This window comes from Mangifera indica, chromosome 3, assembly GCF_011075055.1.
Source record: "Mangifera indica cultivar Alphonso chromosome 3, CATAS_Mindica_2.1, whole genome shotgun sequence".
NCBI classification, from domain to species: domain Eukaryota; kingdom Viridiplantae; phylum Streptophyta; class Magnoliopsida; order Sapindales; family Anacardiaceae; genus Mangifera; species Mangifera indica.
In genome coordinates, this window is record NC_058139.1 from 22,457,222 (window position 1) to 22,479,466 (window position 22,245).

Consider the following 22,245-nt stretch of genomic DNA (forward strand, 5'->3'; position numbering starts at 1 on the left):
TTGTTTTCTCAGCAATCTACGCACAGCATAGATTTATCTGATAAAAAAATGGCATGCAGTTGCCTGGGCCAACTTTCCTAGGTCCCAATTGTTGGTGCAGCAACTTGTTGAAAGTGAGAATTCACCTTCCAACTAGGGGTCAAATCCATCATTAGGCTCGAATGACCTAAACTCAACAACTTGATTCATTTGTCTTTTCGATAATACTATTTACCCCTCTAGCAATATTGTTTATTTTTCTAACAATACTATTTATTTAATTGACAATCTTTTAACGACATTACACACCAACTCAACTAAAGTAACGGTAGTATTTATATCATTTGTAGGTGCGGCTAACTCCCCATAAGGTAACCGGATGATTTTCCAAGGTAAGAGAGCACCTAATGAATTAGAAATAAAAATAAATAGAAACATAGTTCTAATAAAGGGAACCCATGGACCGAATTCTTCTCCAATCTGAGTTTTGCTCGTGTTGCGAATGAATTCAAGGACATATTCGAAGAAATTTTGACCAATAGCCAGAATGGTTTGAGGATTCCGAACAACTACAAGGGCTAAACTTAATAAGATAACAATGATAACCCAAGAAGTAATAAGTACTTGGGCATAGACTTTGTAACCTCCAATTTGCCAATAAAAGTGTTGGCCTAAACTCAGGAGCTCAACTTGTTCATCTTTCTAGAAACACTGGCTCACCTCTCAATAATAATGATTATTTTATTAATAATATTATTCATCTCACTGACAATCGTTCGACAATATTGTACAATAAATAGAATAAACTCAAACTAGATATTATAGATTTGCACCAGTCTCATACTAGCTTTGAAACTCGATTTAACTCAAATCCACCCAAGTCCAAACCCCATGCATGATCTGAACATTTTCCACTAAAATGTATTAAATTAAAGACTAAAGCAATCCCTGATGCTGTTTCTGCTGATATTATATTTCCTTTATTTAGAAGTTTATATAAACAGAGAGTAACTTGCAAGTAAAGACGATATAGACATTCCACCATGCAGTAAGTTACAAAATGTGATAACAGTGCCATGAAAATCTGTAAAATTAATAGAAAAAAGATAGCAGTAAACATCATACTTCATGAATATATTATAAACATGAATCCAAGTTTCAAGCCAGCTGCATAAGGGCTTTAAGAACAACCAGTTGGGGCTATGAACTAATGATGCCTTGGGCATTGCCTGCAAATAGTTCAAAAATTTATATGCTTACAACAGCACAAGAATAATACCAGAGGGAAGGCAACAAAATTTTGACTAAAAGTCTTCATCCAACTTGAAGTCATAGTTTCTGCCTCCATTTTCAAGGCTTGACATGATTGAAGCCTTCTGATAATCGCCTACCCGTCTCTCAAAAAAGTTAGCTTTTCCCCTGCAAAGTCAATCAAAACAAAAATACTAAGTAGAAGACATTGTAATCAATAACATATATTCACAGAAACCTATCTTAGTTTCAGAGCCGAGACAGCTTCAGGACAAGTGAAAAATTCACGTCTAATTTAAACATGGTGATACAATCGAAAGGATCTTAAGTCTATTCGCATAGGATGGAAAAGAAGTGTAGGAATCGAAAGATTCACATCTAATTTATTGCAAGAGATGCTTCCTTGGAAGCACCTTATAAGGGTTACAAGGTTTATATTTACCTCAAGGTTTATATTATACATTCAAATTATGACAACGCTCAAGTAATTAGTTTGCGGAAGAAAAATCAGTCCTAAGCACTTTCAAAAAAGATGCATAAAATCATTTTTTTTTTGGCAAACAAGTGTTCATCATACTTACTGCAAAGATATAAATTCCATCCAATCAAAGGGATTTTCCACGTTGTACTTCCTCTGGTACCCTAAGGCAACCTTAAAGAGAGTGAAAAATTAGAAAATTTGTGCAGTTCTTTTTCACAAGCAATTGTTAAAAGATGTAATATGAAATGAGATGTACCAAAAGGCGATCAGCAACAAACTTAATGTACTCGCTCATCAAAGTTGAGTTCATGCCGATCAGTGCACAAGGAAGGGCGTCACAGACAAACTGAGTTTCAATTTCTACAGCTTCATGAATAATGTGATGAACTTTTTTCCAATCTAGCTGCTTTCGTAGCAAACTGTAAGAAATAAGAACAATTACACTTTTCAGGACTTTTCTGTATCCTCTTTTTCTTCTTTGGAAAATTGAAGTTTGGTCCATGAATTTAGCCACAGGAAGCATAGCATGGCACACAGTCAAAAAATGATTCTTAAACACGGCAGACCATCAATACTTAACAAATAATAGTAACCATAATAATTATAAAACAGAACATCCACCTGTACAGAAGGCAAGCAAAGTCACAGTGTAATCCCTCGTCTCTAGATATAAGCTCATTTGAGAATGTCAAACCTGGCATCAATCCCCTCTTTTTCAGCCAAAATATAGCGCAGAAGCTGGACAGAAATAAATGCCAATGACAGGAAATTCAATGATATTCGTTTTATACCTCATAAAAAAAATCATAAAATACAAGTTCATAATATTGAAGAGCCTAATAGCCAAGATGTTTAAAGCAAAATACCTTCCAGAGAAAAAAATTCCTTCGACACATGCAAAAGCTACAAGTCTCTCTCCAAAAGTATTTCCGCTGCATAAGGGCCAGAATGAGATAATGTGGGAAGCAAGGGCTCCCTTGCTTTAACTTACGCAGAGTTTAATGCAAAAACACAAATGACACTGTGAAATTGGTAGGAAGCTACAAAACTGCACATGGAATTTGATAATCATACAAAACAAGAAAGAATTTAGAAGAAGGAATTAACACTCAGGAATAAAAGCTTATCCATGAAGTTCTACTTATTTACACTATGTTATTTCTTCTAGGGGTGGATTCAAGCTCGAATGCATATTTGGCTCAAACAAGCCAAACTCGAGCTAGCATTTTAGTTCGGTAGCTTAGCTTGAGTTCGAGAGTTTGCCAACGAATCATTTCTCCAACATTACTGTTCACCTCTTCAGCATTACTATTCAAAAGCTTGAACTCAAGCTTGAGCTAGAAGTTCTAGATTTGAGTAGAGTTTGAATTGGCCCTTATTTTGGGCTCGGTTTGACTCGAATCCACCCCTAATTTCTTCCCATCAAAGACATAGCCTCCAAAAAATCTAGGGATATTTCCAAGTGACCAAATTGTGGAAGTCTACTGAAATAACTAAACGACTGCACACCCATCCAGTTAGAAATGACAAAATCACACTCAATGGTGTAACATGGATGCTTAGTAAATCAAGAACAAACAGAGGAATGTATAATGTCTATATAAGTCTACACCAGGAACCTAAAATCATTTGCCATCATGCTTGAGATTAGGATGAATTGCCACAAAACTATTTTTGGAACTTTTTGCTTAAGAAGTTGTTATACACAATAATCTCAAAAAATAAAAATGAAATATGCAGTAGTACCTATGAATCCACTGCAAAGCCCATTTAGCCTTAGTAGCCACACAAGGAATGCTTTCAACTGCATTAAACAAACTATGCTTCTCCTTTGGGTCCTTAATATATGTCTCTAAAAGCAAGCTGTACATCTCTGATAACAAGCAGAAGAAACAGCATCAGTCATGTAGCAACTATTAGCTGCAGAGGAAAGTTAAATAACATCACTAATGAAACTCTACCAGAATGAATATTCTCCATTGCAATTTGAAACCCATAAAATGCCCGGGCCTGAGAGATGATAAGCCTTGAAGTTAGAAAATCACTTGAAGAAAGAAAATAATTGGACCCCGACATTCGTAAGCTAAAATTAGTCATAATAATAAGGTTCATTTCTTATCCCACACCTCTATCATACATAACAGCAGGAGTAAGTTGAAGCAATTATGGGAATGAATTATAAAGAGCTAGAAAAGAATTAAAAAGAAGCAGCGATGCATACTATAGAATTCAGCTAATAATGAACAAGATTAAACAGAAAGAATACTGCAAAAAAAAAAAAAAAAAAAATCACTTATTGTATCTGAAATATGTGAATACAAAAAAGAGTTAGAGGACCTTAGACTATAATTTTACCTCTGGTATTTGAACATCATTTAGAAATCTTGCAGCTAAGTTCTCCAAAACAATCCCATCAGAAGCAGCAAAAAATGCCAATACGTGGCTTATAAAGTGTTTCTCAGAATCAGATAGGTTGTCCCAATGCTGCATATCCTGGGAGAGATCAACCTCCTCAGCTGTTATCCCATTAACAAGTTAATAGAATATACAACGGGGAAAAAACCAAAGAGTGAAAAGTAAACTTCAGCAAAACTAAGAAAATCAGCTATTTGGGAGGATGAAGATAAACTGTAAACTGAAAAAAGAATGATATCTTCTCTCTTTCTTATATTTATTTATTTAATGGAGACTAAAAAAATAAGAAGATGATGATGAAAGAAAGTAATTTTTCATACCATCATCAACATAATCGCCAATCTACTATTAGTCATCAGTATTGATACCACTAACTTCCCAAGCCAAAATCTACACACCATTAAACAAATGACACCAGTGCAACTTCCACCAACCTCTCACCGTTACCCATCAAGACCACACCGATGAATTCAATATATTGCCATGTGGTTACATTGCATAATTACAGGTTAGGCATTTAAGAAAACGCTATACATGGTCTGTAAGACAAAATATATGGCATTAAATTGTCCATGTACAAATTCTCTCAATCCTCAAGAAGGGTAAGCAGAAGAACAAAGGTCATGCCAACACAGAGATGTGTTACAAATGGCATTACGTTCTAGTTTGATGCTTGGGTATAAGAACATGGAAACGTCCAGAGGCAACTATATAACTTCAAATACTACCCAAAAAAAAAAAAAAACCATTGATGTTGATAATATCTCCCACAATGACCTGGAGGCCAAAATTATTTTTACCTTATCTCTAAGAGAAATTGTCATTTTACCCTGCATGAGTTGTAGAAAATTTGCTTAAATTGACAGAAAATGAATTTTATCTCTCACAATGACCTGAAAAAGCAAATTGATTGCACTTCATGTCATAAATACCATATGCACCAATTATAAGGTTTCAAACTATGATGTATGATGATAAAGCTGAATCCCTTAAATGTGCGCCCATTAAAATAGGATTGCAAATTGCAAACTAGTTAGGATGGGATAGATGACAATATAGCATTACGTCCCTATGACATTGATCATTACATTGTATAAAACTTTGGAAGTATACTCTACTTCAAACTCAAACTAGCATAGTCATGTCTCAGGATATTCAACCAATACCAATACCAAGCATTTAAAAGAATGAAAATCATTGAAGGGCGAATATCTCTTAGCCAAATATAATCAGAGAAGATAAAAAATTTATCCCAAAATTCAGAAATGTTTCATAGCCTAGGCATTCTAATTGCAATAATTGAAAAAGGCTAACACAACAAGTCCTTTACAGAATGTAAACATACACACCCAACAATTTAACAATTCCATCGGAATAAATAAATAATAATAAGAAATTAAAAAGAACAAAAATGGTGGCCAAAAACCAACAATTGAACAAAGAGCAATTACTTTAAGGTCAAAACATTCAAAAAAAAAAAACCTTTGCAAAAATCGGAAATTAAAAAAAAAAACTAAAAGAAGAAAGTTCGAAATAGAAAAAGAAAAGTTACCAGTCCAAAAACTGGCTTCAGCCTTCTTGTACATCTCCCAAAGTTGCTTGTACCTAATGGGGAACATACAAAACCTCTGGTTTTGCTCCTTTAATATTGGCTCTTCTTCTTCTTCATTATGTTGCCCTCTTACATGCTTTGTTTCATCCCTTAAAGACCCCATCTCTCTTCTATCTCTCTGAGTCTCTTCGAGGTTTTAGTTTTGTTATCTGTAGTGAAAACCCCCCCAAAAACCCGTACACCAGGAGAGAAAACCGACAAATTGTGGATTGCGACTGGTAAGTGACAGGTTTGTTTACGAGTTCGTTTGTTTCCCGGTTTACATGAACGAGTTCTCGTGAGTTGGGCTTCTCATGTGAAGTGGGCTTTTGTCCCATAATCACCGTACAAAGAAGAGTCTTTCTTGATCCCACCTTCACTCAAACTAAATTTATTCTGGTTTAGGTTTGATCCAAGTCATTTGGGTTCAAATAAAATTAATAGAGTTTGAATTGAAGATTAAACTTATTTTCATAAAAAATATTAAATTTATATCAATTCAAATTGAATTAAAATTAAATTCGAATCAGATTGACTCAATTCAAATTCATTTAGTTAGAATTCAACTCAAGAGGATCAACTCATTTCTACAATCAAGTTAAATAAAAACTAAAGAAAGTTAGACTTGGTTCGACTCATGAGTTGACCAATAACTCGATTTGATTTAAGTTTGACTCATTGTTTGATTCAAGTAATGTTAAATAATTATCAAAATAATATCATTTTTTCTATTTTCAGGTAAAATCACATTATTTTTGTTAATGAGTTGCGAACTTGAGCCACAATTCAAGCTTTGAACTATAGATGTAACTAAATTTGAGATACTTTTAATTTTACCTTGATAAACTTGAGTTAAACCCAATCAACTTCATTTTTTATTTAAATTAAACTCGAGTCAGATGATATTTAGGTTTAGTTTAGTTCGTATATACCCCTAGATTGAATAGATATATATACGAGTTGAATCAAATTTAAATATAGATTGACTTAAGTTCAACTTAAATGTATAATAGGACAATTTGAATTCGTTGAATGGTATTAAAGGGAAGCTCGAGCTCGATTTGATGGGGAAGTTCGAAGCTCAAGCTTGGTTTATATTCATAACTTATTATTTTAGCTCACGGTGGTTACTCAAATTTTGACACGTAAACATCATTTGGTTCGATTTAAGCTACAAACAAAGTCAAATAATCGACTTTTGAGTTTGACCAAATCAAACAGTTTTTATTTTGAGTTTAATCTAGTTATCAGTTAAGCCAAGAACTCTAACTTGACCCCATATAAATTCAACTTGACTCAACCAAGCGGAACCATTATTCAAGCTAACTTGACTCATATCCAATTTTACGCTACTATGATTTGACTCTTCCGGATTCGAGTCAATCTCGTACTGTGTATTACTTACATTCTGCCATAATTGAATCTAGCCATTGTCACTCTGTAGGGCCAGTTTATAAAAAAATATGACAACATTATTGTAAATCCAACCAAAATCGACGGCAACTACGAAGCCATGCATATTCCATTATATTGTGAAAAGTGGCGGACTGGCCGCCAAATTCAGCAAAATGATTAACAACAAGGGAAGAACTGACAAGACGACCGACCAGGTAAGATTACTTGATGAAAGCAGTGACGTCGTTTTGATCATCGTGTTTGTCTCCCTATAAAACAAGCCATTGTTACGTTTTTTTTTTTTTTTTTTTTCTGAAGAAGAAACATGGCAATGGCAAGCTCTCAGTGCCTTGTGAACCCACCAATCCTCAGCCCCACTTGTGGAGCAGGGACTGTCCAAGAACTTGCGGGTCTCAAAACTTATGTCACTGGCCCTTCTGATTCTAAGCTCGCTATTCTCTTCCTTTCTGATGGTTTTGGTAACAACTCAAACCATCCCTTCATTCTTGCTTTATATGGTCTATCTTGAAGTGGGGTTCCCATTTTTTAGGTGAATGGTACCCTTTCTTTGAGTTAATGTTATGTGATATATGCTTTTCTTCTTGAAAATTCTGCAGGCTATGAAGCACCCCTGTTTAGGTACGGTTATTGATTATTGACTTTCCTTTTGTGTCAATTCATTCTTAAGCTTTAACGATGTCAACAAGTTCAGAATGCAGTAAGTGTTGGTTATAATTACCGGTGTTAATTTGAATATATCATTTATCTTGTGAGGGTGAAACACAGATTTCTCTTGTATATGGCATAGCATGTAAAATTGGGACGGAATAGGGAGGGATTCAAGCTAGGTTGGCTCAAGCTTGATTGCCAACCCGGCTTGAGCAGGCTCGAGTTTAAGGATTTTGTTATTGTCTAGTTTGAGCTTAAGCTTGTAGGTTTTTGGTTTGCTAAACTTGCAAGCTTAGAAAAGTTTGATTTGAATTGGGCTCAGCTTGAGCTTGACACTATAGCCGAACTCGAGCTCAATTCCCTTCAAATCGAGTCGAATTTGAGTTGATTTGAAGGTAACTTGTTGGGTTCAAACTTAGACTCAAACCGAACCAAACTTGAATTAACTCAAAGTCAAACTCAGTTTAACTTGAATTGAATTAACCTTAAGAGGGAAGAGTGGTCATGGGGGGGTTAGCTGGCCCCTCTGACTTTGAAAATTTTTTTACAGAAGTATAAGTAAAATATTAATAAATTACATCAATTATTTTAGATTTCATTTTTCATTGACCTCCTATATTTTACTGCTAAGTTTTATTTATGATTTCACCATTGAAATTTTTGGCTTCTTAAATGAACATTTATTATGTCATATTGCCTAAATTTAGTTAATTAGTAATACACCTTATTGGAAATATCCTTTTAATGTTTCTTTTGCTACAAATGTTGAAATTTATAAGATGAGTTATTGAAAGTATCTATGTCATAGCTGCAATTGGCACAATTGAACAGCTTAGTCAAAGTAGCTAATTTGTATCACTTTTGTAACATTTCTCCCTAAAAGTACTGTCTTCTAGAGAAAAAATATTACGAATTAATATCTAGAACGTCTATTTAAAAAAAAAAAAAATTAAAATAGATTTGTCACTAAAAGTATTCCGAAATTATTCTGAGAAAACTGAAAATCTGGAAACGAACAAAAAATGTATATATCTCATATGAAAACTCATATGAAAACATTTAAAATTATAGAGTAATCATGTACATGCCCCTAAATACAACTATACAACTATCTGAATAGGGTCAAAAGGCAACAATATCATGTGCATGTAACAAAAACCATAGATAACCAGCCCTAGCCTTAGCCCGAGCCCGGATCTATCCTCGCTAACCCGACCCTACCTCGCAGCTACCCTGATCAACTGTACCTACAATCATGAAAGAAAAAAAAGTGAGAGATAAGAACACTTAGTAAGGGGAAAGAATTAAGTAAACTGTCTCCTTTCTTGTTCTAAATCACTCTCGGGCCTCAATCTCACATCATAACCTCTTCAAGGAATTGAGGGGATAATCTAGCTCATCCTTTACGATTTGGGTCACACTTTGTCCTATCTGGTACTTTCTGGAAGCTGACTATAGGGATTTGAGACTTTTCTAAGCTCGGGTTCTCTTCCTTTCTCTCACTACACATTTTTAAATTTGAATTGTGCTCTATTGCGAGCGGACCCTACTGCAAGTCTATGTCATACTACGGATATTTCTTACTGCGGATGTGCTTTACTGCAGGTGGTGTAGCGTAAAGTGCCCCCTCATAGTTTGTAACATGTTTGCGTGCATTATTTCTTACTAATCTTGCTTCCATTTAAAATTATTTATAACTTACCAAACCATACTCTTGGGACGACCCTTGAATTATGAGCCCCAAATTCCTTTTCTTTCTTTTCTTTTTCTTTTCTTTTTCTCTCCTTTCTTTCTTTTCTTCCTTTTCTTTGTTTCCAAAAGTTGTATTTACTGTTTATTTGATAGGGCCGTTTTTTTTGTTCATGCAATTTAATAGTCCAAACGGTCTCTAATTCATACAAGTTATATATCATTGAAAAGAGGATTCAAAGAGCTTTCCAACAAGCTATAATAACACTAATGATCCATCAGATAAAGTAGTCAAAACGTGGGATGAAATCAATGACAAAAAACCGTTTTTACTGTTCTTTTGGTAAGACAGTCTTTTTGTTCATGCAATTTAATAGTTCAAACGGTCTTTAATTCATACAAGTTATATATCATTTAAAATAGGATTCAAAGAGCTTTTCAACAAGCTATAATAACACTCATTATTGATTAGATAAAATAGTCAAAACGTGAGACAAAATCAGTGGCAAAATTGTAAATATTTTTCAACTCTCTGCCATGAATAAAATCACACACATAGATACCCCAAAGGGCAAAACAACATTTTTCAACTTCAAAATCATCATTTATAACATAGAGTAAAGGAACCAAAAGTATAAAACATGAAATATACCAAAAATGATTCCACTTATCTTGTTTCAAGTCAATTTTTGTCAGGTTGACTTCCTCCTCTTTGTCTTGCTTCTTTTATCACCAAAACTACTTTAAATCAACACTAAAACATACTAACATATTCATATAACATACATAAAATATATATAAACATAGGTAAAGGGAAAAGAAGGAGATCTTTTAGTTACTAAGGCTTCCAAAGTGTTTCCTCTTCTTTATTTATTTATTTTATCTTCCAAAACCCCTTCAAATCCTCCATTTTTCTTCAAAAAACAAAGAAAAAGAGCATGAAGAAGGCTGAACTTCTAGAAAGGAAAGGAGAAGAAGATGAAAATGCCTTTTGGTTTGTCTTTTAGCCTTTTTGGCTTATTTTATATTTATATCTTTTTTTTTTTTTGTAGTTTTCTTCTTTTCTATTTTTTTTGTTTTTGTTTTATATATCTCTATATATATCCACATACATTTGGACATAATGTCTTAAAGTAGGGTCAAAAGACATAAATGCCCCTGAAACGTATCTGAAGGTATTACAACTTTGCCAAGAGATAGAAAAATGTATCCTATCCATGAAACCCCATACCTTTGTTGAATGGTAGACTAGTTGTTTTTCATGCCATTACTATTTCTTATTTAGCATAACAAGTTTTTATCATGCATGTGAGATAGGGAAAAGAAAGAAATATGGTGATGCTGAATTGTTGATTGTATCATGCTGAGCATTTTCCTCTAATGTTACATAGGGACATGATAAGTTCAACCTTGATAATTCTATTCTACCTAAGTTATACTTTTTCGAGAATTTCATGTGAACTTTCTCTTTTCTCTTCTAATTGGTGATGTAAGTTGAAGAGAATGATTATGATATTTAATGGTCACTGTTAAGCATTTTGGCAAAATGGTGCATTTGGTTTGAATGTTTGAAGAAGGAAGAATGTTTCTCTCATGCTTTGAACTTGCTTTTCAAGTTCAACTAAGAAAGTAAAGAGCCAAATCCTGGAACTGAAAAAAGCACTGTTATGTACATTTAAAATGGTATTCCTTTATCTATCAATGCTATTTGAGATGGACTGTCCACTGCATAAATCAGTTTCCTGGAAATTGAGATATTCAAACTATGCATTTGATTTGATCTCTTTTATTTGATTTGAATTTCAGCTGATCTAATATATGAATTGTGTTATTATTCAGGAAACTTGCAGACAAAGTTGCAGCATCTGGATTTTTAGTTGTGGCTCCTGATTTCTTTTATGGTGAGCCTGTTGATGTGAGGATCCCTCACTTTGATGGAGATGCTTGGGTAAAAGCTCATGACACGGTTAGTTTCTTGCTTCACTGAAGTGAATTGAGGATGGAGTGTTGAAATTGACAAATGATAAATGTATGATGCTTTCCTATTTACTGATTTCAAAATTTCTTTTGAATAATGTTACAGTTATATGCATTGTATTAGTAATTTAGCCACCATCCTAGCCGGGAGGTCAACAGGATGGTGATAGGATATGGTCATATCTTCTTATTGAACTCATTGTAACAAGTAATTTACAGAAACGAATTTATACAACATACCTAACAGTGAAAGAAAAAGGGAAAAAGAAATAACATGCTGTAGTTTTCATTTTAAGCATGAGAGTTGAACTCATCTGAAAGGCCATGTAAAAATGTGAAATGGATCCACTTCAAATTCATTTTTTTAACCTTGGGTTATTTGAAACTGTCAGGTTCCTTCAAACAACTAGTTAACGAACTCCCATATCTTCTCTGAGCAACAAACCATTAGGCTATATTCAAGCAATGCTCTACTTACTCACCACCAGTCTTTACACTAAAATAATAACCAGAAAATCAAGAGAATAGAAATCAAGATCTATGGTATGACAAATTCAAGTGTCAGGATTCCCTCCTCGGCCTGGTATTCAAGAGACCAGGTTCTCTCCTACAAAAACCACAGCAACAATTTTCTTCTCTTCCCCTTTCAGTTTCTTCAAGCCTCCTTTATAATGCTGCAGCCTGGTCTCCCACTCCACCCATTCTACATAGTTTTGCTACCTGTAATCACCTTTTGTTACAATGACCGATCCAGCCAGCTCACCCCAATTTAAAGTTCTTTTACTTGAACCCTTGTATTGCTTATTGTACACCCTCAATCCTAACAGAAACAATCCATCAACCACTGTGCTAACTTTCTTTGGATAGAGTTGTCATCATCTTGAACTTGTACAACCGTGAAGTTCTTTAGCTAGCCTTTGCAAATCAACAATTGATCTAATAGCCTTTTGTTGATCTGCACTCAGCTTAGCTTAAAAAGATTCCTTTGTAGGACAAAGGATATGAAGATGCCAAACCAGTGATTGGTGCTCTCAAAAGTAAAGGTGTGTCTGCCATAGGGGCTGCAGGTTTTTGCTGGGGAGGTGAGCTTTTTCATTCTCTTTTTTCAATTTTAGGAGCCATATGGCTCTGTAGCTTTACAATATTGGACCTTTCCGGTATCTGGGATCTAGACTACCAGATGTAGACACTGAAATTTCATCCCTTTCCTCTAAAATAGGGAAGGTGGCTGTGAAATTGGCAAGTACTAATGATATTCAGGCAGCCGTTCTGTTGCATCCTACCTGGGTCACGGTTGATGATATCAAAGGTAAGTTCTGCACTTAGCTCACTCTATGTATTCGTTACTGATGAACTATAACTTATTTCAGAGGTTAAGATTCCGGTTGCCATTTTGGGAGCTGAAATTGATCTTTATTGCCCAGTAGAGCAAGTGAAACAATTTGCAGAGATACTGTCAATCAAATCTGTGGTAAGAGATCCTCAATGAGAAAGTTTGTTGATAATTATTTGTTGTATCAAAATCCAAAGATTTAGGGTGTGAAAATATGTTGCTTCAAATCCAAGCTATTGCAAAATTCAATTGGTTTCCTCATGCATCTGTGGGCATTTGATAAAAAGTTGAGCTTGCCATCAATGGGGAAAGAATCATTTTTCAAACCAATTTTCCCAAAAAGTTGACAAGACAAAAGGATTCTTCTCTAGTAGTCTGTTTTCCAACATTTGCACTGTATATACGTTAGAATTAGAATAATATTGTTCAGGATAATATTTGATTGAGATAATATTTTATAGCATGATTAATATTTAAATAATAAAACTATGTGTATACTTTTGTGAACATAATTGAGTATACTAATGGTGTGTCATCATGTTATTGAATTATTTTAAATTATAGATAAAGTAATAATCAATCATGTGATGACATATTATTTGTATACTCAAAGTATATACATATAATATTACTCATATTTATACATATAATATTGCTCATATTTAAATTTGAAGAATATGATAATAATTAATATTTGAAGATTATGATAGGATCAGGATTAGGATTTTAAAAGAATTAATATTTGAAGATTAAGATATGATTAGGATGTTAGAAGATTAAAAAGAGGGAGCTGATGGAGGGAGAGAGAAGGGAAAAGAATTGTATAAGGTTTTGGACAACTGTTTGTTGATTGGGAGGCTACGGCCTTAGGAGGAGCTGATGCCTCTTGTTCCTATCGCTTCATTTGATTGAGTTTTTCATTGTTTTGGTTGAATATATGCTGGGATCCTATCAATATGTAACCTTACATTTCATATGTATGATTGTTAAGTGCAGATTGATTCCTTTGTTAAAACATTCCCTGGTGTCTCGCATGGATGGACAGTGAAGTACAAAGTTGAAGATGAATCTGCTGTCAAGAACGCTGAAGAGGCTCATGAAGACATGTTAAACTGGTTTACTAAGCATGTCAAGTGACAAAATCAGTACCAGGAGCCAAGTGATTGGCTTGGTTCAGTGTTTTAATTATCCTTGTGATTTTCCTGCGTTAGCATAATCATTGCTGGATATTGGGCTACTCAGAATATCAACCTTTCCTTTAAAAAAAAAAACTTGCTAAATTCAGTTACCATCGATAACAATGTTTTTAGACTCGGATCGAGCATTAATTTAGTGAAAGGGTCGGTCCAAGTCAATTAACTATTGGATCAATTGACTAGTGGTTATACACATTATATTCGTTGATTAGGTGTTGGAATTTAAGATCCAACAACTGTGAAAATTTTTATTTTCCTTATAAATTTGTGACTCAAGTTCGAGTTTTTGCCAATCGTAAAAAATTTGATTATTTTTATATTAATGCCAATGTAGGGTAAACCGCGGATGACCTATGAACTAGGGGGTTTAAGCTAGTTCGATTGTTGTTCATCCCAATTCATAACTCTTACCTAGTTTTGCATGATTCTAATTTGAGTTTGTAACCCCATAATCCAATATCCTAGGTGTTCTCTTCCAAAGGGTTCAGGAATCTCCTTTTCAAATTATATAAGCTAAAGTATAAGATTTAATTGTTAATTTCTCACTAGCATATCTGTGGAATTAATCAAATTAGCAGTGGCAGGATCTTTCGGTATTGAAAAACTAAGATACAGAAGCCATAGGACATTAAAGTTAGAAGATAAGTGTGACTTATGGGTTGCAGGGTGGATTTGAGCTTTAGCTTCGAAAAGTAAACAACTAGGAAGCACGAAAACTTACCCCATGATGCGTTTTTTTGTTTCGGGAACGTTTTCATTTTATACACACCCCCGAAACTTGTTAAAAACGTTTTGGGGCCGTTTCAAAAATATAAAAAAATTGAAATTGATTCATGTGTCACTCTTTTTTACAATTTTAAACCCTTAGATTGATTTCATCTCCCTTCTTTTCTGACATCTGAAGCTTCTCTTTTCTCCGATATGTTAAAACTCATCTTATTTTTATCTCTAGTTTTTACATTTGTCAACAAGCAGTTGAAATATCAACTTAATTATATTTGATAAATACTATTTAATTGGTTGTTAGATGATTGACTAAATTAGTTAAGTGTATATCTTATTGTTATTAAAAAGTCACTATATTTTTTTAAAGAAATATAAGTTATTGTATTTTTTATAAACTTTAGTATTTATAAAAGAGAACATTATATTTTTTATATTTATATATTTTTTTATATTTTTGTTTTTTATATTTTTAGAAAATACATTCCAACGTTTTTACGATTTCATGTTTTTGTTTCTGTGTTACATAGTAAACAGTGATATCGAAGTAAATTGAGAATTATCAAAATTAAAAATAAAAATGGCCAAAAAAATATTATTATAAATAAATAAGCAAAAAAGAATAGCCGTTAAATGGTAGCTTTCAAATTAGAAATTCAGTTTAAAAAAAAAGGAAATATCTTTAACCTTGAGTCTGACTGCCGGCCCAATTGTCCTCTTCTGAAGTTCTCTACTTTCCAAGGTACTAGGGCAATTTGCTACGCAACTTTGATTAATTTTCCTTCATACCAGCAGTTGGTAAATACAAAGTAAGTTTAAACGCAAATTCTTTGGTCCCAGATTATAAATTTCTTACATTAAAACATTAACTATAATGGGCAGTTAGGATCTTGCTTTATGAATCTTAGTTTGGTTTGTTTTTCCCAGAGATGAAGTTTAATTTCAGCAAAGATCAGTTGTGGTCCAAATTTGAAAATGAACTTCCATAAATAAAAGTATATGCAAGTGATAAGATTGGATCAGACAGCGTCATAAAAGGGATTTCTAACTAATTTTATTAATTTATTTTTAAGGGTAATATTTATTCGGGGAGTTGAAAAGATGGTAACGTCAGTGATGATGCAAGACTGTTGTGTATATATGTAGTTGATTAGAGTCTCCGGGCTAGTTGTGGCTCAGAGTGTTTGCATTATAGTTCCAGGTGAAGAAATTATGGCAGGTCCTCAGTGTTGTGCGAATCCGCCAAACTTGAACCCCGGCAGTGGAGTCGGCCATGTTGAGGAGCTCGGTGGACTCAAAACTTACGTCAATGGCTCTTCCCAATCCAAGCTTGGTGTTCTTCTTGTTTCTGACATTTTTGGTACCCAACCTCTTTCTTTAACTCGTTTGAGTCAAAATTTTTATTTCCTGTTCAATTATTGCTTCGGTCTATCAAGTGGGCTGTTTTGTTATTCACTTTTATGAAGTGGGCTGTTTGCAATCAACCAATATATTATCTAGTGTATTTGTCTCTGGTATTTATGTGATTGCTTTTGTAAACGTGCCGAGCCACTCGCAAGCTACACGGAGCTGGGCTCGTGTCGAGCTGGGTTAGGCTTGATTATTGTCAACTCAAGCTCAAGCTCGCTGTTTCTTGGTTCAGTTGTTTTGTAATTCAATTCGTTCTTGAATTTTATGAAGTGGGTTGTCTGTAGCCAACCAATATATTTTCTGGTGTGTTTGTGTCTAGTATTTATGTGATTGCTTTTGTAAGGAGCCGAGTCACCGGCAAGCAGCTCAGCTAGTGTCAAGCCGGGTTAGGCTCAATTATTGTTGACTCAAGCTTGAGCTTGCTGTTTCTCGGTTCGTTGTTTTGTAATTCAAATTTTACTTCAATTTATGAAGTGGGTTGTTTGCAATCAACTATTATATCATCTGGTGTGTTTGTGTCTAGTATTTATGCGATTGCTTTTTGTGGGTTTTCTTTGGTAAATTTCGACATGGTTAATAGTTCTATTTGTTTAATGTTTCTTTTTTTTTTTTTTTCACTTCAATATATTATTAGGTTGCTTGTGTTTGATTATAAAAAGTGGATTCAGGTGGTTGTTTATTTTTTCTCTGGTTGGAATTATTTGTTGGGTTATCTATTTAGAGCTAGGGTCTCGCTTTTCTTATTGATTATATTTTACTTTCTTATCCATTATATATTATTTGTTTACTTTTTTCTTTTTCCTGTTTGCTACGATCTTCTAAATATTACCTGTCTCGATTTGATCCTGCAGGATATGAAGCTCCAAACTTGAGGTGCAGCTTATTCTCATTTCTAACTGCTGCAGCTAATTGATGAGTTCTTTTAAACATGATAAATTGTTCTAGCTGGCTTTGCCTTTTTCTTCATTATGTTTCTTGTTACTTCCTATTTGTAGATTTTGACAGGTTAATTTTACTTGATAATTTGAGAGTGGCCAGAAGAAATTAGGATGATTATGGTGTTTACAATAAGGAAACTACTTTAGGGCAACCATAGGAAAAAAAATAATAGCAGAGAGATGGAACCTGGCTATGACTTTGCAAAGTTGGGCTAAGGCGCTAAGCCAACCTCCTTATCAGACTTCCTTTATACTTTAGACAATCTAATTTCCTTTTCCATTTATCAGCCTCTAAATCAGCTGACATATAACAATTGTAGGATAGGCTGTCAAGTGGTTAAATTGTTTATATCTCCTGCATATATTGGCCAAGAATCATGTTGCTACCTCCGTAGTGTAATTTTGTCGAATCCTCATTTTGTTTTTGTATTCATTGCCTTAGTGTTTGTGAAACTGTAGACTTCAGAGACTCACTGAGATGATATTGTTGTCTGATCATCTCAATAAAATATTTAAGGCTCAAGCTATCAACACTATAAAGCCTTGCCTGACATCCAATGGTGCCTAATATGTTAATTCTCTGGTGTGCAAAGGAGGAATCAGTTAATGTACTGCCACTTGCGCTGAAACTTGAACATGATATTAAGATTGTGTAGTGTTTGTCATTCGGTACAAGGTGGTATGTGAAGCATTTAAACACTGTATTATCTGAGAGATTAATGATTGTTCGAATGGGAAGAAAGTTTTTAACCGCCAAATATTGTCTTTTGAAATAAACCATGGTTTACCCAAGCCCTTCCTTTGCCACCTACTTGATTCGTTCTGATTAACTGCTGCTGTTGTTTACAACACTTCAAAAATTGAGATTTGCGGAAGAAGAGTTGTGATAAATCCCTAAAATGTAGAGTGTCCTACTTTTGTAATTTGATGAATTAGTGTTTCAAAAATGAAACTTTTAAGTCAGAGTGTGGAACTGTGGATTATGAAAACTTTAATATGATGAAGTGTATTACAACCTGCTAATTCTTGACTAATTAGCTCCGTATAGAAGAATAACTGCAGGATAACATTATTGTGGCTCGGTATGACCTTTTTTTGTGTGTGTGTATGTGTGTGTTAGACTATCTGCTTTGTCATTTATTTCTACTTCTGGGAGCTGAATCCCCTGATGTTGTCTACAATAAAGAAAGCTTGCAGACAAGATTGCAGCAGTTGGATTCTATGTTGCGGTTCCTGATTTCTTTTATGGAGATCCATATGAACCTAATCCTGAAAAACCTTTTCAAGCTTGGTTAAAAGATCATGGAGCGGTTAGTTCTGAAATTTTGATGCATGCGCTTGTTTATATAATCAATATTTGTTACAAAGTTTTTTTTTTCTTTTTTTTTAACTTCATTGATATCCACAGGGATTAATATTTTAGGTCCACTCAGAATTTAACATGTAGCTCTCTAGATTGGATTCAGCTGCCTTATTTGTATTAATTTTTGTTTCTATACTAAGCCTTCGAACTACCTGACTGTACTCCCCTGGTCACAATCATGCCTAAATTCATTGTTCTGATGTCTTTAGGGAGTTGTAATAATGCATCAATGTCAGCTTTTAAGTGGCTGAGCTTTATGTTTTTAATAGGATAAGGGGTTTGATGACGCAAAGCCGGTAATTCAAGATCTGAAGAGTAAAGGTATAACAGCAATTGGGGCTGTAGGCTTCTGCTGGGGCGGTAAGATTAGGTCTTTTGCCTTACTATTTTGTTTTTATATTCAATAATATTACACATCTCAAAAGTTATCTCAAAATTCCCATCTTAAATGATGTGTAATCTATGTGATGTTTAGATGTAAATGAATTAGTCATTGGTGAATTACATGGCAATGCCAAATAATTTGGAATATATTTTGGGAACCTTTTGATAAATTCATATGATAGTCTTTCATATTAAATATTGACTGAGCTGATTAAAATCTACTTTTCTTCTCAGCTAAAGTTGTAGTTCAACTTGCAAAGGTAGAATTTATCAATGCCGCTGTGCTGTGTCATCCTTCATTTGTCACTCCTGATGATATCAAGGGTATGGATTCTTATATATTCTGGGGTCTTGTGCTAGATGCTTATTTCATTCTCGGCATCTTGGGGTGGCTTTCACTAGGATTGCTCTGTTATTCATTTATGTTTTAATTTTTTGTAATTACTCAGTGGTTGAGGTTCCCATTGCTGTACTGGGAGCTGAGATTGATCATTCGTCTCCGCCTGCACTTGTGAAACAGTTTGAAGAGATCTTATCTGCTAAACCTGAGGTAGGAAGATGCCTTCCCTTAAGATTTGTCTACTTAATTACTTGAAAGCACATTTGTTTTTGTTTAGGTAACAGAATTAATCTAAGGACAAGGATTTTGGTGACGTTGTATTATCTGTCTTTCCCTGTTATGTTTCTAATTTCATAATGTGGTACATAATTTGGAGATGCAAAGTCATTAAAAATAAAAGAGACATTAGGCACACGATGGATATTGAATGTTTGATTTGATGGTCAATGATTTTTGTTAGGTTGATGCTTTTGTGAAAATATTCCCGAAAGTTTCACACGGATGGACAGTGCGATACAATATAGAAGATACAGAAGCTGTGAGGTGTGCGGATGAAGCTCATCAGAACCTTCTGGAGTGGTTTGTCAAGTATGTCAAGTGAGAAGCTTGCCAGATAATAGTAATAGGCAATGTATAATTTCTTGGTCTCCTTTTATCAATAGTTGAAGATTACCCAGACTTTTATTATCTGTGATGTCTGAATATCAAATAATAACGTGTCTGATATGCATCTTATATTCAGTAAAATATGTCTCTGTGAGCACTTTATGTACCCATCTGTGTAGAAGATTGTGAAATCAATGAGTTTTGTTTCTCAACTGTGCTTCTTTAGTCTGTGATTTTGGGCCATTTTTTTAGTCTGTCATTTATGTTTCTATAGGATGAACTGCTATCTATGTACAAAGAAGAATTCTTCGGTGCATTTGATGCATGTACAACCATCTAATGATGATGTGTCATGTTAGTGTCTGTGTATAACACGTGCTCCATTATCGGGTCAGTTGTACTGCCATGGAATTTCTCCAAGAAGAGGTAAAATCTGTCAACTTAGCTATGACCACAAGGCAGGAATGGAGTTCATGGTGACATTAGCTATAAAAGATCCACATAACAAAAGTGTCTCATGAACCCTTGATTATATCAGAGAAATGCAGTTGTCGGCCACATCCTTAGTGCCTTTTGTAGGCTAAAAATTGCTCAGTTGTGTTGAGTTAAAAAAAGGTCAGTCCGTGTTGCTAAGTCCTGAAAGACAGAGGGACGGTGAGAGTGTCGAGTGATGGTACCCCTGTAGCAGGCTTGCATTAGTGTCATCAAGTTATGAAAGACAGAGGGACAGTGAGAGCGTTGAGCAAATGTACCCCTATATCAGACTTGTATTCCTTTTATTTGAGATTAATAGAAGGTTAGGAAGAATTCCCATAAACTTTGTGTTGGTGTACTCTTGTTGTTTTTACCTATCAGTTGCATATACTTGGGCTTAAGAGGGCTAACTAAGTGCGGTATTTGCATCCGATTTTAAGTATTTAATTGGATAATTAGATAATTATTTATTGTATGATTGAACAATTACTCAAAAGTGGATGCAGACAGTTTTATTATTTCTTTAACATAGACTTCTTGAGCATCTTGGTGGGCATATTCACAGGAATTCAAAGTCTAAAATTGACGGAAAAGGAGAATTTGTAGTCCAGGGCTTCCGTGTTGTGTGTGGTCAGTATTGCATAGTGTCCCATATCCACACATACTTGAGATTGAGATAGGTCACAAGCCCCATTTTCTTCAACCAACCACCACAAACAGGAAAATAGAAATAAATTACTTTTATATACGTATATATATATTTATTTATTTCCAGCGTTGTGGGAGCCCTGAACAATGATGGTTTTTGTTGATGCTTGTTTGGCCAAATTAGGATGTGGTTTGGGTATAACCAAGGGTAAATTCAGAAGATAATTCTTTATAAGTTGAGGTACAGATGGATTCAAATCGAATCGAGTTGGTTTAAACGATAAACAGTGACATTGGAAAAAAAAAAGAGTCGTTGAAGAAAAAGACAAACTCTGATGTGGCAATGGAGCAAATTCTTGAATTTGAGTTGAGTTGTCGAACTGGAGGTTTAACTTGAGTTTGACACATTTAAATTGAATATGAATTCAAATTGATTTTGGTTTGATTTGATATTGTAGTTAAACTTGAATTAAATTTAAACTCAACTCATCTCAAATCGAACTAAGTTTGAGTTGATTTAAGGAGAGTTTGTCAAATTCAGTCTAAGTCTTTCAAGCCAATAGGGCTGGATTCGAGCCGAGCTCGGCTTGCAGCTAGCTCGAGCTCGGCTCGGCTCGGCTCGGTTTATATATGAGCGATTTGAGTTCGGCTCGAGCTCAACTCAGCTCGTTTCGGGCTCGTGTTCGATTCGATTCATTTTTTCTTATCAAAACGATGTCATTTTATATAAAAAATTAAAAAAAAAATCTACCATGCCAACTCCAATCAGCTCGAACTTGGCTTAGCCGAGCTCATTTCGGGTTCAAACCTCGGCTCGGATCCAGCCCTACAAGCCAATACAATCTCGTACTACTCTAAACTCAAATCTATACTTAAAAGCGAGACAGTCTAATTGCCTCATATGTCTCACAAAGGAAGTGGTGCACATTTTGTCACTGTCTATCGATCCAAACAATCTCTGTATAGATTTAATAGCTGCTCTCTTGATCACTTATTAATAGATTTTAAATTCATACTCTCGTATTAAAATATTCTACACTTTTTACCAGTCTACCCTTGAAGGGGCACTGCCATTTCTTCTCTCTTTCTCTCTTCCATTATTTTGTAAGCTTCCTTTTTTCCTTTCATATATAAATTAACTATTCCACTTCACTCAAGTCAAGTCATCTCAACTTCATTGCCATGAAATACAACAAATAGGATTAGATTTGATCTTATCCTAATCCAAGCAAGGTCTAATTTGAGATTTACATAAATTTAAAAAGTTTAACTTGAGATTAATGAGTTAAAACTATTATATTTCAGAGTTATATTAAAAATTGATTTGATTAGGACAGGGATTAGATTTATTTAATGATTAGACTATTTGACCAATTAATTATT

The 22,245-nt window shown here is 34.3% G+C and overlaps 3 protein-coding genes across 5 annotated transcripts; 2 read left to right on the top strand and 1 right to left on the bottom strand.

Moving 5' to 3' along the window:
* Positions 1 to 1,040: 1,040 nt before the first annotated feature.
* Positions 1,041 to 5,994, bottom strand: LOC123210301 (ribonucleoside-diphosphate reductase small chain A). Its single transcript, XM_044628574.1, has 9 exons — positions 5,679 to 5,994; positions 4,067 to 4,227; positions 3,673 to 3,721; positions 3,458 to 3,584; positions 2,578 to 2,643; positions 2,333 to 2,449; positions 1,968 to 2,130; positions 1,812 to 1,882; positions 1,041 to 1,398 (listed from the first exon to the last, which is right to left on the bottom strand). The coding sequence occupies exons 1-9, from the start codon at positions 5,839 to 5,841 to the stop codon at positions 1,284 to 1,286; spliced, it is 1,032 nt and encodes a 343-aa protein (XP_044484509.1). The 5' UTR covers positions 5,842 to 5,994; the 3' UTR covers positions 1,041 to 1,283.
* A 1,219-nt stretch (positions 5,995 to 7,213) lies between these two features.
* Positions 7,214 to 14,253, top strand: LOC123211191 (endo-1,3;1,4-beta-D-glucanase-like). 2 transcript variants are annotated; one of them, XM_044629747.1, is made up of 8 exons: positions 7,214 to 7,327; positions 7,431 to 7,591; positions 7,730 to 7,751; positions 11,310 to 11,436; positions 12,439 to 12,529; positions 12,667 to 12,756; positions 12,818 to 12,918; positions 13,772 to 14,253. In XM_044629747.1, exons 2-8 carry the CDS (start codon positions 7,438 to 7,440, stop codon positions 13,826 to 13,828), a joined length of 642 nt encoding a protein of 213 aa, XP_044485682.1. In that variant the 5' UTR covers positions 7,214 to 7,327; positions 7,431 to 7,437; the 3' UTR covers positions 13,829 to 14,253. The 2 variants fall into 2 exon arrangements, with proteins under 2 accessions (XP_044485682.1, XP_044485681.1); XM_044629746.1 differs by having other exon boundaries at positions 13,777 to 14,253.
* A 1,100-nt stretch (positions 14,254 to 15,353) lies between these two features.
* Positions 15,354 to 19,952, top strand: LOC123211960 (endo-1,3;1,4-beta-D-glucanase-like). Of its 2 annotated transcripts, none has more exons than XM_044630948.1 (8): positions 15,354 to 15,441; positions 15,895 to 16,059; positions 16,961 to 16,982; positions 18,234 to 18,357; positions 18,680 to 18,770; positions 19,029 to 19,118; positions 19,244 to 19,344; positions 19,595 to 19,952. In XM_044630948.1, exons 2-8 carry the CDS (start codon positions 15,912 to 15,914, stop codon positions 19,733 to 19,735), a joined length of 717 nt encoding a protein of 238 aa, XP_044486883.1. In that variant the 5' UTR covers positions 15,354 to 15,441; positions 15,895 to 15,911; the 3' UTR covers positions 19,736 to 19,952. The 2 variants fall into 2 exon arrangements, with proteins under 2 accessions (XP_044486883.1, XP_044486882.1); XM_044630947.1 differs by having other exon boundaries at positions 15,371 to 15,508.
* The last annotated feature ends 2,293 nt before the right edge of the window (positions 19,953 to 22,245 follow it).